Consider the following 17,401-nt stretch of genomic DNA (forward strand, 5'->3'; position numbering starts at 1 on the left):
GCAAAGTAGCCTGGGGATACTAAATCTCCGCCCACGTCGCTTCCTGCGCAATTCCGGGGTCGCTGGGATCGGTCTCCTTCCCGCGGTTTCCCTGCTTCCCCCTTCCTTTCCCAAGCGTCGCCTTGGCTCGGCTACCTTGCCCGAGCCCTGGCTCCTACTTCCTGATTCCCCACTAGAAACATCCCCCTCCCCGCTCCCACTTGCACTGGGCAAAGAGCTCGTGTTTAAGATGGGAGGGGGCTGTCTATAGCTTCTGTCCCTCACAGTGGGCTATAAGTAAAACAAACAAATATTGTTAAGCGAAACCATCTTTAAAACTTACCTCCATTATTGCAACATCTCCATCTGCTTGTGAGCCATAGGAATTGTACACAGTCATTGTCTACTGAGATGGAAAACAGGGGGAAATGTCTCACAATTTAATTCTGAAGACATATACGTGCAATTCAAGGCCGTTCTGTCATTAGGTTTTTATGTTGAACTTAGACATGTTATTTCTGCCAAGATGAATGACTTACCTCAGCAAATTGTAAGGTATAAAAAGTATAGAAAAAGCTGCAAATTGAAAAGAGAATTGACTGGGAAAATAACATCATTTGCACTTTGGGGTGCCATGAGAAATGGGGTAATAAGCACACGTCTGTCAGACAGAGCGAAATTCCACTTAACCTATTCATTCACCTTTTTAAAAAAGAGATATTACCTTTCAATGAGGAAAGAGACTCAATATGAACCTGTGATAAATAACCAATATGGTACTTTCATTTGATTTACAGATGTGAGAAATTCATATAAAATTTTTAGTGCCCCTTGTGGGAGGAAACCCTACATATTTTGATTAGAACACAGACACATAGGAAGGGGAAAATAAAACTGATGATTATTCTTACATCTTTCTAGCTGCTTTCCGGGAACTACATCTTTTGTACTATCAAATGCTGCCTTGGTTGAAATTTATGGCAGATTACATTTCAAAATAGGGTATTATCCAGGCAAAATAAAGCACCTACATCAAATTAACGTTAACTATACCTGTTCTCTTTCTCATCTTCCTCTTTTTAATCAAAATTTTATGAATACTATTAATAGGGTGTGTTGGATATTAGAGAAGGGGTAGTACCTATCATGGAGGACATGTCACGCTCCTTCTAGGGTATTCTGTCTACCTTTGAGTCTCCACTCTGCACTCAGCTCTCACCTGTGGCTCCTATAAGCTGTCAGCATGTAACAGCAGCCACACCCTGGCTGGACAAACAGGTGAGGGTAGCCATTGGGTCTCAAACCCAACAGTGTGGGTTTCAGTGTGCTCAAGCCAATGTGGCTCTTGCTATATTCACCTTGGATGGAGAGACAATGTGTTTGTGTGTTGTGGATGTTTTTTCAACTATTGCACTCTAGGTTATCATTAGGGGAAAAAACTGAAGCTATGAAATAGATTGCAACTGCAGAGTCGTCCGCGACTGGACCTAACGGTCAGGGGTCCCTTGACCTTTTTACCTTATTGTATATTTTCCAGACTAGATTTCTTGTGTTCCTTTGGCTTAGCTTTAAACCTAGGCAATAGCAAGGGTTTATAAGAAAGTCCCATTTTGCGCACATTCAAATAACGTGCAAATGTACATGCCTTTTTTCGGAACTGGAAGAGGTGTGATGGGGGTGGAATGGGGCGGATTTATAACACTCTGCCAACATGTGTGATGGCCCGGAACATAACTCCCGGGCCAAACAGGGTTGCCTGTATTTGAATGCATTTAAAAGAATTAAAAGTACCGTAGGTGTTTGGGAAAGGCATTCAAGAGCTGCAGTCTCTGCTTGTCTCTTGAATAAAGTTGAAAACCACAGCAGAAACTTTTAAAAAAATCAGGATGGCTGATGTAGGAAAAAGCGGATTGAGAGCAATTTGGAAGTGGGGTATATTAAATTAGGGACCTTTATATGTCCTAACCCTGCTTTAAGCATTTTGAAACCTTGTTTTACTATATGCAAGACTTTGTCTTGCTTCTTAATTGTTCCCTAAAATGTCATTAAAAAGCTAAAAAATGTGTCTGTGACAGGGTTCATTCTGCTGAAAATGCAGACATCCGACACAGCAGAGGTTTACCCCTGATCGCCTCAGAGCTACAGGGACAGTGCAACTATTTGTCAGGGGTGTGCGCGCGCACACACATAAACACAAACTCTTAACACATCCTTTTCCAAATGCTTCTGTTTGAAATGCTTATGGCACAACCCTCCTCTGAATAAAGATGGCAGTGATTCAACGTCTCCGCAAATGAAATGAAGAAGCATGGGCACCACCTGGTGGCTAAATGTTTGGGTGCAATCCCTTTATAGTTTTAAATTTCGCAAAGATATAGGGAGCAATTCCGTGCACTTTAAAGCTAGGGTAAAGCACCAGATCCACACCCCAGATCCAAGCTCCGTTCAGCCGCAGGACTACTGCTGGCTGGCCAGCCTATGCCTAACAGAGGGAGAACAAGTCTTTTAAAGTGTTTTGAGTTACACCACCCTCTTGCTGACTTAACTTTCAGTGAGTTGCCAGGTCACATGACCAAGCTGATCCAGCCTAAATCGCATCCCTGGCACGTCCCTTGAACACCACTTTTTCAGTGCTTACACTGGTTCATGATCCGCTGGGTTCAGTTTAGCTGGCTGGGTTCTGGATCAGCTGGGATTTGGGAGATATTCTGCTTTACCTCCAACCACCGCATTGTATCCATATTCCATTTCCATATTCTCAAATTCTGAAGCCAGCTTCTACTATAAATGTGTATCGTTCCATTAAAATAAATTTCAGATTATTTCTTTAAAATTCACCACCAGTCTCTTTTGTGAGTTGTTCTCATGTGGGGATACAAAATACAACTAGGTGATTTATTTTCTGCATTGATCATACCGCACCTTTCAATCCAGTAAAATAAATGAATCCCAAGGTGGCTTACATTAAAACACATTCATAAAAACAGTAAAACGTGATAAAAAATATAAACATCAATAAAACAGGAAAATTTGTTGTGGTTTAAAAAACCTACGCCTGCAATTGTATGCATACTTTGGAGTAAGATCCATTGAATACACTGGGACTTTCTTTCGGGTAAACATAGGATTGCTCCACATATTTCCATTGTCGTTTTTTTCTGCAAACTTATCCCACTATTTTGCCACTAACAGCAATTCCCTCGGTGACCTCAGTGATTGGGCAGGGATATAAGGCATCAAGCGGTCTCTTTTCCAGGAAATAAAATATTATTGGAAGACCAGACAATGCAAAATAGGCAGCTAAGAGCAGAGTGCGAAGGGCATAAAGTTGTAACTATCAGCTTTAACAGCGTTTTAGTTCCCTGTGCAATAAAAAAAAAATCTGCATTATGACCTGATCACGTTTTATGATACATCCATCTCATTTATGCAGAACAGCTGCCTCTGCTAGGTGAGTAGCTGACAGACTTCTGATGGACCCTGCCACCTAGTGTTTAGCAATAGGAACAGTAGACTTGTTGAATTTGCCAAGAACTGAAATCTGAAATCTTCCCACCTTGTCACCAAACACTTGTTCAGTAAGAAGGTGGGAATATGCAAAAGAGGCTCTGCCTGTCCTCTATCAGGTGGCGAAGTTCATCCAAGAGAGCTACAATCTGAAGTATTACTGATTTGTTCCCCAGGCACCTGTCTTTTGAAAACAGGAGGTTCACTGGTCATTCTTGCAACCTCTACTGGCACCAGAGTTTCCCTTGAAACCTGCTAAACAAATAAGGGATCAGAGAGACAGAAACAAGGGATTAGATGCATTACAAAAGCACATCTGAACCACATCTGTGGCATATCCCAAGCAGCAAAGGACAGTAACTCCTAGGCCTGCTACTCTGTTGGTTTTTTTCTTCATAGTTTTGCATATGCTTTGTATGAAGCTTAATAGAAATGCATAATATGTGAAGGCCAGGTTCTCATGATAACATAGTGGGCATCATTTCAAGATGAAGCACTCCTAGTTCCTGTAGTTCACATTTTCCACATGGCTTCTTTGATTACTTTTTATTTTTATTTTCTTATATTACAATACAACAAGAAACAGTATTAAAACAAAGCCCACCCTCCCACCCTTTCTGAAAATGTAATATCAGATTACAGTCATACCTCGGGTTACAGACGCTTCAGGTCGTGTGTTTTCGGGTTGCGCACCGTGCCGAACCCGGAAGTATCGGAATGGGTTACTTCCAGGTTTTGGCACTTGTGCATGCGCAGAAGCACTAAATCACACTTTGCGCATGTACAGAAGAGCTGAAACGCAACCCGCGTGTGCGCAGACATGGCGCTGCGGGTTGCGAGCGTGCCTCCCGCATGGATCACGTTTGCAACCCGAGTGTCCACTGTACTTAAGAGCTTACATCCCTTGTCATATTCCAATTGTGCGGCAGATACAGCTACCAAAGGTAATCATAACAGGCAAAAACTTTAATAATGTGGAGGAGATCCCACATTCTCTTCTTCTGCACAGTACATTATAAATACAGTCACCATCACTGTATCTTGTTGTAGCAAATTGTTGAGTTACGTGTTGCATAAATAAGTATTTGTTTTCTGAAGCTGTAAGTCATTTATGGTATAGCATCAGCAGCATCAGCATCAAATCTTTATTATGGTCATAGACCAGCATAAGTAGGGTGGGGGGACAATCATTTACAATCTGTAAAACGTTTTGGAAAGCTAAAAAGTATTAAAACTGGAGGTATATCTAAAGGAGTATAATAAGCTAAAATAAGGGTTAGGGGCATTAAACGTATGTGGAAGAGCATAAAAGGTTAGTATATAAAAGACTACAACTATCAATTCAGAGAGCATGCTGATGTGGGTGTTCATTAAATCTAGTTTGTGGCACAGGTCATCATCCGACGAATTTTGAAAGCTGCTGTGCAGAATCTGGCAACATTGTATGTTGCAGCAGGGTTGGTATCTGAAAGCAGCAGGGAGGTATAGAATTGTCCTGTGTTGCCCTGGGTACTTATGCAGTGATGGTAAGATGAGGCTAGTACAAATGTCTCTATAGTATAGCCCCTGGAGAACCACATGCTCTATTGTTTCTATTTGTCTAGAGCAGGCATCCCCAAACTGCGGCCCTCCAGATGTTTTGGCCTACAACTCCCATGATCCCTAGCTAACAGGACCAGAGGTCAGGGGTGATGGGAACTGTAGTCTCAAAACACCTGGAGGGCCAAGTTTGCCTATGCCTGGTCCAGAGTCATAGGGGCATTGTCTCTCTGAGTAAGCAATCTTCCTCGTCATTTATACGTCCCGTGGCCAAAATAAAATATTGAAAGCTGCTTTAGAAGACAGTTTCATTTCTAAAAGAAAGGGAACAAATCCTTTTGGTAACTTGCTTTTTATCTCCAACAGGAAGAAAGGTAACCTATTTTGTTAAACCTAGAAAGTTTAACAAAAGGAAAGTACTCTGAAGGAAAAGAAAAGCATGGAAAGGCAATTTTCCGAAAATAATTGTAGTCTTCTATATCACCTTTGGTTATTTTCCTGTTGTTTTTAATGGAGAAAGACAGAAGCGCGACAGATAAAAAAACCTTCTAATGGTTCATTAACACCACTGGCCTTCCTGTCTTCAAAGCTACAAGTCATACATAATTTCAAAAATTCTAGCATCCAGTGTGCTAATATAAGAAGCTATTTAAGCTGTATTATTTCAGCTATCTTCAGCTGGTATTTAAACATAGATCATTCAGTAACTCAAGCTGTGATAAAAGTCTCTTGGTGATTAAAGAGGAAAATCATTTGCAGAAGTATTTGGGTTAGAATTAAAAACTGTAAATGTAAGAAGCTTTCATTTTCTAAAGTTTGATTGTATTGAATTCTGCTCGAGCCATCTACTCACTCAAACAGAATATTTGATATTGCAGACTTTACTGGATCACCATGTCTTCCAACTAAGCTTCCTGCCCACAAAGACAAAAGTTGACTTACTTGATTCAATGTCATTGTTTTCACAAATATCAGAAGCTGTGGTCATTTTGCTCCTTCTCAGTCATTCTGCTGCAGCACTGGGCCGTGGTTTGGCTTAGTGTGTCATACAAACACAGGCTCCTGGTTTAATTATGTCCAGATTAACCACAACGTTTGTATTTCTGTTTACAGCTCCTGGTTTATTCAGGAGAGTTAAACTACAAGCCAGGTTTGGTCAGCATGCTACACCAAACCATGGCATAGCTCAGCAGACCAGCAGAATGGCCAATGAGGACAAAGTAGCTTTGATCTCCTCTTTAGCAGCCCGCACACTCATGCATTTGCACTAAGTCATGATTTGGCTTAGCATGACATGCAAACCAGGTCAATGTCTTACATAGCAATGTTATTTTGCCTTTCCTCACTGCTCATTTTATACGTCTATTGAAGAAGGTCCTTAACTACTGTACTGGTATGTAGCTGATACCGAAGACTAATGCCACATAATTCTGTTATTCCACATCTGAAGTGCACAGTTAGCAGTACAAGTATGTGAAGGACAGAATATACGTAAAAAGCATCCATCCAACCCCTCCCTTCTTATTGTAACTTCTTCCACCTTTGTTTGTCAAAGTAGTGACAGCTGAGATTGCCAAGTGCCAATGAGCACTGTAAAGAAATATATGAAATGATTCAACCCTAAGACCTTTAAGATATAACATACCAGATTTCCTGGAAAATTCTGTGGAGGATTACAGCAAATTCTAGGTAAGTAAAAACTCAATAGGTCTTGGGATAATAGAATCTTTGGAACTAATCAATACCTTTCAGTCACGTTGGCTCACAATCTGACAGAAGAAGACATCTAATATCTTCTTTTCTTTATGATCCTATCTATATAATCAGTCCACGTTGAATCAATAATGATACAGAAAACAATGCAAGCTTTTAAAATGCAGAAAGCTTTGAATGAAACCTGCTTCTTACAGCTAGTACCACACTACACTATTCAAATCTGTTAGTAATATTTATAATAACCCTGCAAGGTAAGTGAGTATTATCCATATATGGCAAAAAGTGGGCTGAATTGATGCTCACAGCAGTGACGTGGTGAATTCATGGTTTCATGCAGAATTTAAGTTAGGGGCTTCCTGGCTCAAAGCTCAAACATTTGGGTCTTTTGCAAATCACTCGTAGAGATGAAATATTCCTTCCTGGTGCCTTTTGAAAATGATGTTTTCAGATATTAATAAATAAATAAATCTACAGGCAGTCTTTGGTGGTGGTTTGATATCTCCATTTGACCCTTACCCGTTCCATCCACTTAGAACAAGCATTTCTCAGGTGAGGGATTAGCAATTTTGTTTTATATCATTTTGTTGTTGTATATATACAATGTCTGTCAGACAACTCACTGATCTGTCAGTCTGGAGAACAGTAGATTCTGTACAGATTTAAAAGCTTTTGATAAAAAGAAATTACTAACTTGAAGCAATAGTTACAACCAGATTGCAGCTGTGACATATGAGTATTTCAACAGTACTTGTTCAAAATTCATAAAAATTATAAGAACCCCATTCCCTATGTGCTGCCTTCTTCCTTGTGATATACGGTATGAAAAGCATCAGGGAGTTTAGCCATTTAATAAATTCTATGCTGGGATTCCAGCAGATCTTACGTGCTAAGCTTCACCAGTCAGAGTTGAGAATGAGAATCAATGTCCACCTATGGAAGGGACTATAGCTCAATGGTAGACTCCAGTGCTTGGCATGCAGAAAGTCCTGGATTCAAGTGTCAAGTAGCGGGTGATGGGGAAAGCCTGAGAGGTGGAGAGCCATGGCTACTCAAGCATAGGCAATACTGGGATAGAAAGGCAATTTCCCATCAAAGTCTCCTTCTGTTGGAAGTCTGTTGGAAGAAGACTTGTAGTCCTGTTCCCTCCCATCTCCTATCTTTATACCCCATCAGAACTATTTAACTCAATCTTACGCTCATTGTGAGTCCAGGTTCAGATTTCTGGTTTTTCATTCAGAGTTCCTAAATGTGCATATGGGGAACCAGTCATATGAGACAAGCTGGCATATCTACATATCACCATGCTGCACATCCCACTCATAAGAAAACCCCTGTTTGGTTAGGACCAAAGACCTATATAGTCCAGAAACTATTTCACACAGTGGCCAACTAGATGCCTATTGGAGATTCATGAGGCAGAAATGAGGACAATAGCTCTTTCCCACTGCCATTTCACAAAAACTGTTATTCAGAGGCTTGTTTCCTCTGATCCCAGAAATTGCATAGCCATTGATCGCCAAAGAATTGATGCTTTTGAATTATGGTGCTGGAGGAGACTCTTGAGAGTCCCATGGACTGCTAGAAGATCAAACCTATCCATTCTGAAGGAAATCAGCCCTGAGTGCTCACTGGAAGGACAGATCCTGAAGCTGAGGCTCCAATACTTTGGCCACCTCATGAGAAGACTCCCTGGAAAAGACCCTGATGTTGGGAAAGATTGAGGGCACAACGAGAAGGGGACGACAGAGGATGAGATGGTTGGACAGTGTTCTCGAAGCTACGAACATGAGTCTGACCAAACTACGGGAGGCAGTGGGAGACAGGAGTGCCTGGCGTGCTCTGGTCTATGGGGTTATGAAGAGTCGGACATGACTAAACGACTAAACAACAACAACAACAGCCATTGATAGCCTGATTCTGCATGGATTTGTCTAATGAAACCCATGAAAACCAAATTGGTTGCTGGCCATCATTATTCAAAGCACCTTGTATTCTCAATAATATTATGTATTATTTCACAATAATATTTTCGGTGACATGTAAAATTGCAGACAAATTCATGGAGGAGAGGGCTATTGAAGGCTACTAGCTATGATGCCTATGCTCAGCCTCCACAGCTGAAGGCAGCAATGCTTCTGAATGCCAGTTGTTGGAAACCACAGGAGGGGAGACGGCTCCTGTGCTCGAATCCTGCTTGCTGGTTTCCCCACAAGCATCTGGTCAGCCATTTTGAGAACAGTAAGCTGGACTAGATGGGCCAGTGGCCTGATTCAGCAGGCTCTTGTGTTCTTAGAGGCTATACCTGTGACAGACTGCTTGCACATGCTTACTACCTCAAGAGCACATCAGGAGCCTGAAATGAAAGCTGACTCCCTTCCAAGCACAAGAGGCGTTCAAACTAGCTGTCCTCTGAAGCTTTGTTTTGCCTCTTTGAAAAAGAAAATGTAGCCAACAGTTTGGAATGCTGTGACTTGTGGGAATGCATAGCAATAATTTAAATTAGTGTCTCTCTAGAATTCCATTGTTCATCACTTTTGTAATTAGTCAGATTATAAACATGACCATCATCTAATATAGTCAAGAGGAGAAGCGCTGACAAACCTAGCAGCTTTGTTGCACGGTTCTCAGTCAGGCAGTAAAGCATCAGGGATTACCTTATGTCTGATATTGCAATCTGTTATCATTAGGTCTGTTTACTGTTGCAATTTGTTTCATGTTTGAACACACGCACATGTTCAAACTATTGATGCTAATTAGCCATAGAGCATATTTTCTATGCGATGATTGCTGGATTTCCACTAAATGAAAATGAGTGTTGAAAGAGTGTCTCAGTTTCATCTACTAAATGTCACTGTCCTCTTACTGAGATCCAAAAGTCAGAAGCTGACGGATACTATTCCCTGGTTGTAGTTGTAATAGAAAATACATTTTAAAAAGCTATTAATTAACATATGTTACTAAATTGATTGCTATAATTATGGGTGACTATATTGAAGTTTTGTGGGTGCACAGGGATAATCTGAATTCTGCCCCACTGTGGGATCACCCTCACAACAGGTGAGACCACCTAATATTAGGGACAGCAGCAATCATGTTCCCAAGTGAACTGCTATTACTAGAGAATATTCTCTTTTAGATGCCTCCTTTATTTCCTTCGGCCTCCAAGGTCACCCTGAACATTTGGCTCAGGGGAATTATAGAATTGCAGAGTGGAAGAGACTATGAGAATCATTAGTCTACCCCTCCGCTATGCAGCAATCTTTCACCCAACGTGGAGCTCGAACCCACAACCCTGAAATTAAGCGTCTCGTGCTCTACCAGCTGAGTCAGATCAGTGTCACAACAGAATGTCCCTAGTACTCATGAGGGATGGTATCATCACCCACAAAGATTCTGTGGAGCAGTCTGTCCTTCTTGGGATTTCTAGCTTGTTGGGCTCTATCAGGTAGGGTTGCCAGACTCAGTAGAGGACAGGACTTCTGTGCCTTTAATTGCCCTGCTTTCTTTTGAGTCTGGAAACCTTAAAGAGAAACCAGCAGGCCCTTTGTTTAATTTCCAAGCAAAGGGTCTGCTGGTTTCTCTTTAAGGTTTCCAGACTCAAAAGAGAGCAGGGCAATTAAAGGTACAGAAGTCCTGTCCTCTATTGAGTCTGGCAAGCCTACTATCAGAGCCGGATTTAGCTTTGATGAGGCCCTAAGCTACTGAAGGTAATGGGGCCCTTTATATGTCCAGCTGTCCTTTGTCAACAACAATTGTCAACAATATATGCTATATGGTAATTTATGTACCTAATAGGTATCTAAAAGGTAAAGGTAAAGGGACCCCTGACCATTAGGTCCAGTTGTGACCGACTCTGGGGTTGCGCGCTCATCTCGCATTATTGGCCGAGGGAGCCGGCGTATAGCTTCCAGGTCATGTGGCCAGCATGACAAAGCCGCATCTGGGAAACCAGAGCAGCACATGGAAACGTCGTTTACCTTCCCGCTGTAGCGGTTCCTATTTATCTACTTGCATTTTGACTTGCTTTCAAACTGCTAGGTTGGCAGGAGCTGGGACCAAGCAACGGGAGCTCACCCCGTCACAGGGATTCGAACCGCTGACCTTCTGATCAGCAAGCCCTAGGCTCAGTGGTTTAACCACAGCGCCACCTGGGTATCTAACCAGTGATATTTTAGGGAGTAGGCTAGCAGGCGGGGCCCATTACTTACATCATAGGAGCCTACGAAAACAAAACACTTGCTGTATGTATTTGTTTTTTATCTTATACTGTATTTTGGAAATGTACATCCAGTTTTTTTCCCTTTAAATTTTTTGGGGCCCCCAAAAGAGTGGGGCCCTAAGCTATAGCTTGTTTAGCTTATACGTAAATCCGGCACTGGGCTCTATGCCCTCTTTGGCAAACAGAGAGACACCACCTCCATCTCCACTGATCTTTCTACAGAGTTTGTATCCGGAAATGTAACTGTATCTGACTGGTTCTTTCCATTCCACCAGGTTTCAATTGTGCCCATTATATTTTTGCTCTTTCACGTCTACTGCAACATTTACTGTATAAAAGTATTTATATGCTGCCAGTTATAACAATATAGCATGATAGTGTGCAGCAATATATAGAGTCAGGGCCGTCTTAAGCATATCTGGCGCAAAGAAACCTCCGGTGCCCCCCGCCTCGTTTCGCAGCACCTGCCGCGCCCCCTGCCGGCCCTGCGCCACCCAGCCTTACCGTAGGGCCGGCCCTGTATAGAGTGAACTATAATAGCAGTAAGAAATAGACTCTTAAATGACTGAATAATTTAAAAAACACACACATTTGAACAGCTACATAAGTCTGTCTACATGAGGTCTTCAAGAGACTCCTGAGGTCAAAAGTGAGGGTACCTGTCAAATCTTTGCTGGAAGAATGTTTCACAGCATGTGATCAACGACACTAAATGTCCAACTTCCAGTGGAGGCTAGCTGGGCCTTTATAACATAGGGGTCAACCGGCAGTGGTCCTCTGGATAATCACAGTGAATGAGTTGATATAACATCCAAGTGCATCTCTGGAAATCAAATGGCTTTGCCCACCTCTGTCATCGCTTAGCACCAGGAACCCAGCAGTGTACTCTATTCCCTTGCATGTATACACATGAATGCATTCATAAATTGGAGTGATCTGCAAATACCAATGCTCAGACGTCAAATCCAGGCTTACATCCACAGGGCAGTTAGCTAATATTTGACTGGGCAGTTATGTGTGTAAAATGCTGATATATTTATTTGTGAGCCAACTCCCCCCACCCCCTACCCCCACCTAGTGATCTCTCTAGTGCACAGAAAATGATGACAATTTTTTTTCTTGATGAGTTATTCTGGTCTATGTTATGTTAGAAAAGGAATGCAAAGCTAGCTTTCAAGTGACAAATGACACAGCAGGAAGGAAGGAAAACCCATGTTTAGAAAACCAATGTGACAAGGCAGATGATATGCCTTTACTAATCTTCAACCTTTTTGGACCCAAGACCCACTTTTAACCCAAACATGCATTTGGGGACCCATTTCTTAATCTTGTACCACATATTTGCATGGTTGTAGTGCTCCTGCAATATCTCATAGTGGGCAAATATGTTCTGAACTATTTTGAGTATATGTAGCTAAAACATTAGTGGGAGGGGGACATCTATGCCATGTACAGATTTCACTTTCGCTACCTGTAGTCCTTTAGTCCTCAGCTTAGGTAAAGGTAAAGGGACCCCTGACCATTAGGTCCAGTCGCGGATGACTCTGGGGTTGCGGCGCTCATCTCTCTTTATTGGCCGAGGGAGTCGGCTTACAGCTTCCGGGTCATGTGGCCAGCATGACTAAGCCGCTTCTGGCAAACCAGAGCAGCGCACGGAAACGCTGTTTGCCTTCCGCCGGAGCGGTACCTATTTATCTTCTTGCACTTTGACGTGCTTTCGAACTGCTAGGTTGGCAAGAGCAGCAGGGACCAGGCAACGGGAGCTCACCCCATCGTGGGGATTTGAACTGCCAACATTCTGATCAGCAAGCCCTAGGCTCAGTGGTTCAACCCACAGCGCCACACTTCAGTCCTCAGCTTACTATGCATGGAAATATAGAAGGCTGGTGTGCTGGAAATGCCTGTTCAGCAATCAACTTCCTAAATAGCCACAGGCAAATCACATGCCTTTCATTCAGCCTCAGTTCTGCATCTTTAAAATGGGAGTCTTAACCTCACTGCAGCCACATTCCCTTCTGGGGCGCATATCAATCATGGGTGGGTGGAACTTGTAGATATGATCAGAACAATAAATGTGTCTTCTACACGCACTTGCATGTGTACCTTTCTCTATCCTCCATCCAGGCAGCCAGAAAGCATTTATGTTCAAGGAAACATTTGCTAGCCAGGCAAAAGCACCCAGGGAGGACAGAAGTGGGTGTGCGTGAGAGTGCTGAGGTCAGAGTCGAGAGAACTGGAGGGCCACATTTGGCATCCCAACCCCGGCCGTACAGAGTGTTGGTGAGGATAATGAAGTAGCTATTGAAGAGTAGCTATGTCTCAGAAGAGACATATATTTGAACAATTTCACATTTAGGGTTTCTTCACTGTCCAACACCACCCTCCTCAACACACACACACACATTGCCTTTTGTGAGTTCCAGGAATTTAGTGGGCAAACTAGGGGAAGTGCCTCTAACGCGAAAAGCGTCACCGGTTGGGTTTCTGTCTGTAATGCAATCTGTAATGGCACAGAATAGTGTGTGTGTGTGTGTGTGTGTGTGTGTGTGTGTGTGTGTGTGTGTGTGTAGCGAATTCCATTCCACAGACAGAAAAGAGTTATGGGATTCCCTATGGGTTTGGTGGCTCAAAAGCACCACTTCTTTAGATGTCTTTAGAAAGGAAAACGCCGCGCAGTACAAAAAGCCGAAACGTCCTCAAGCGCCCTTTATCTTTTGTATTTTGCACCCACCCGGTTCCTATCCGAAGAGGGGAAGCGGCGATTGCTGTTGGGGAGCAATTTCTGCAAATGCATAAATTGGGGGGCATTTCTGAGGAAGCAGAAGCAGCAGTAAGGAAGGTGCAGCGCTCCCTCAGGTCGCTAGAAGCAGCTGCCACCCCCGCCGGATTCGCAGCTCCCCTTGCAAGGGCCGCCTCCTTCCCTCCCCTCCCTCCTCGCGGCGCCTTCCCAGGCTCCTCTCCGGGTAAACAGCGATGGCCGCAGACGAAGGAGGCGGAGATCAGGATAACAACATGGGGAACCACTTGCAGCTCATTCCTGGTAATGGTCGCTCCCGGCGGGCGGAGGGGGCGGGCCTCTTAAGGGTAGGGGGAGGCGGGGGGGCATGCGAAGTCTCCCGAGATTTTTTTTGGGGGGGAGCCTAGTTTGTGACAAAAAGAGAAATGGGGCGCTGCTGGGGTTGGGGGGGGGGAATAAGGCTCGGGCAAGGTAAAGGCCACTGGTCCCGAAGCGCTTCCTGGAGGGAGGGTGGGGTGGGGTGGGGTGAGGGGGCCGGGGGTTTGTGACAGTTGGGGTGGGGTGGGGGAAAGGGGTTTGTGGGGACGAGAGGAAGGAAATAGGGGGTGGGGTATCGGAAGCAGAGGAACTGGGAAGCGGGGAGACTCTTAAGGAAACCGCAGCGCTTGGGCTTTTAGGAACTGGAGTTGATTTGGGAGAGGGCAAGGCATGAGTGAGAGCTGGCAGTTTCAGGAATTGGGGAAGGAAAAACCCAATGTACTGGGGGTGGGGTGGGGGGAAGAGGTGGTGGCGAGACCCAGATAATATGGGGTACTGGAGCCCTTCCGGTAGGTGGTGGGTGCGGGGACAGGGCCTGGGATGGGTGGCCTTAGGTTGGAAAAGTGGGGTGTGTCTTGAGTACGGCGAGAGAGGAGCTGACACAATCCAAAGGCAGTGAGACTGGGTTGGGAGGAATTAGCATCCCGTTGTTGCCGTCTGCTTGCATAAAGCTGGAGGAACATCTGGAACCGCTCCTCTCTACTCCTTAAGCAACTTAGCAAACAGGTGGACAGATTGCAGGAGGATGCAGTGGAGTTTTCCAGTTAGGTTTCTGCTTCTCTCCGGTGCCGCTAAAGGCATAGGAGTCTTGCCAGGGAACCGAGGCTGCAATCCTTGGTTCCAAATGTGAGGGCGAAGATGGAGATGGTGACCTGAAGGAACCGAAAGGGGAAAGCGCAAGTGTGGGCGCTGAGGCAAGGGCCTGGGATGTTGTTGTGGCCTTGTGAGTGTATTGGAGCCTGGAACTTGAGGTAGGACAGAGAGCAGAAGTGTTGAGAGGGTAGGGGAAATCTTCAGGGGTCACAGATTAAGAAGAGTCTGGAGTAATAGTGAGGTATCATATTTTGGCGAGGAAACAGTAAAGGCAGGAAGATGGATGAGTGTTTGTGACATTGGGTGGTGAGGGATCTGGCTTTTGGAATGGAGTCAGGCGGGAAATATTGTATCACTGGGGCAGAAAGAGAATAAGCAACATGGTACTGGAAAGCTGGTAGAGATGAGAACCAAGAACAAGAATAAGAACCAAAAGCAGCAGTGTGAGACATAGGCTAGGCCATTACAATTTAAGGAACTGGAACAAGGGGGGAAATGTGTAAGGGCTTGTGGCAAGTATTCACAAATATGCTACTACGGTACTATATAAACATTGTGCTGTATAGTAGCAACAGTGCAGACTTGTAAAGTAGTATTAAAATTTGCTTTTCTTTGTCAAACAATAGTCAGCCAAATGTCCCCAAGTGATTGTGATATCTGTCCCATGTGTGTCACCCAGGGGTATATGGGGTGTAAAGCTAAGAAGTAAACCTTACACAGAATCCAGAGTGGAGTCCCTAAGGTGGTTGGATGGCACCTTGTATGCCTACTTTTGGCAACTCATGCAGTCAAGCTGGTGCCAGATATACTGTTCTGTTTCCCCCCATCAGTGAGACTGAGTAGGGGGTCTTGTCATTTGGGTAGCCCAGGACCTCCACACACACTTCCCAGGCTTGCGCTCCAGGGAGGTCACTTTTGTGCTGCTAACACAACAATTTGACTTCACACTTGGAGGCGCATTCAATTTTCTCCCAAAACAGATGGATGCCATTGATGTGTCTCCAACAGGTCGATCACTCTGAATTGTGAGGTTTTGTTTTAAGCTGCCATAACTAATCTCTGTGATGTTGTCTGTCAATGACCGAGAAATTCTAAATAGTCACAATATCCTGTGGCCAACTAGGACAGGATGCTGAAGTAAATGGACCTTTGTTCCAGCAGGGTGGTGGTTATATTCTTATGGGGGACCTAGATAAGCTCACAAAAGTTATCAGCCTGCTAAGAGGCTAGTGATCTGTATTTTGACACATACCATGGAGGAGAAGTATTGCCCTATTGGTTAGGATTCAACAGCCCCACCTCCCCAGCCCCATTGCATTGAAATCTATTTGCTCTTTTGTTCTTGCTTCCAGTTTTGGGATAACCTCTTGGAACACTTTACATTTCCTCTTGAGTTTTCACCATCCTAACAAATCTTGGCTACCTCACTGCTCCCCACTGAATTCAGATATTTTTGGAAAAGTTAAATAGCACTGATTCTAGTACAGAGCCTGATGGTTTGGGGGGTGGGGGTGGTAGCCGCGAAGGAGTATTTCTTTTAATAAATGCAAGTACACATGGTACAGTCTTCATGTGATCATATTTTTAAATGTTTTAATATTTCAAAACGGCAGGATCTCTCTCCAGTTGCCAAATGCTATCAAAAGGAAGGCTTTTGGTGTAGGAAGAGAAACTGGATTTACTATGTGACATGGGGGCTTTTGACATTGGAACAAAAAACAATATAGGCTTGTGTCTGAGGCAGCAAGACTGTGTACTAACATTTCGGAGTGAGGGAGATCTATAACAGTAAGGAGTATGGTTACTCTCCTATTGTTTCTGTAATAACTAGCATGCAATTTTATGTGAAGTTGGGGGAAAGGCCGCTGACAATGCTAGGCCCTTTTTATGAGGTTAATATTGTTTTCTCTTCATAGTTCAGTAGCACTAACCATACCTGTTAACTATTCCCATGTAATGGAAGCAGCAGCAATGAGAGTTTGCTTCAATGGACATGTAGGAGATGGTGCGGGTATGCAGCCTCCAAAGAAAAAGAGGAGAAAATATGTGTAGATTCAAAATGGCTCAGATGGGCCTGGAAATCATTGCAATTTGCCTTGGTAAAGTGTCTCAGGCAGTAATGAATAAGTATTTGTGACACTGATTTAAGGGCCAATACCAGAGCAACCACCATTTTTAGTTGGGCTTATCAGGAATTTGCATTGCTAAGCGAGCAATTCTAAGGGGGGGGGAGGAGCCAACATAATTTATGCCAGTTTAAATTAAGCCAGTGGAAAGTACACCAGAGCCAAACTCCATCCAGGAGTGAGGCCACTGCTAGCTGAGCCAGTCCAAGCCTGGCAGAAAGGAAACAAACTTTTAAAGGAGAGTTTGTCACACAGCACCTTTTTCTGGTGTGAGTACTGCTGATTTGCTAGGTCACGTAACTGAGCGGAACAGAGATAGGCTCCAGCATCAGTCTCCATATTGCCAAGTCCTGCTGTATGCTCCTAGATTGCTCCTTTTGAAGGACTTGCTCTAGTCTTGCCTGAGCTGGGATGAGGGATTTAGACTAGCACATCTCTGGCTGTGTT

The 17,401-nt window shown here is 43.8% G+C and overlaps 1 protein-coding gene across 3 annotated transcripts in view; it reads left to right on the forward strand.

The window, feature by feature from the left end:
• Positions 1–13,592: 13,592 nt before the first annotated feature.
• CRBN (cereblon) overlaps positions 13,593–17,401 on the forward strand; it is a 28,349-nt gene continuing 24,540 nt past the window's right edge. For 2 of the 3 annotated variants that reach the window (XM_035106600.3, XM_035106601.3), the window contains exon 1: positions 13,910–14,000. In XM_035106600.3, coding sequence (XP_034962491.1) covers positions 13,934–14,000 — 67 coding nt within the window. In that variant the 5' untranslated portion in view covers positions 13,910–13,933. Of the gene's footprint in view, positions 14,001–17,401 lie in introns of all 3 variants that reach the window. The other variant, XM_088662381.1, reaches the window with a different exon arrangement.

The sequence above is a fragment of the Zootoca vivipara genome, chromosome 2 (genome assembly GCF_965207765.1).
Source record: "Zootoca vivipara chromosome 2, rZooViv2.hap1.1, whole genome shotgun sequence".
Classification (NCBI taxonomy): Eukaryota; Metazoa; Chordata; class Lepidosauria; order Squamata; family Lacertidae; genus Zootoca; species Zootoca vivipara.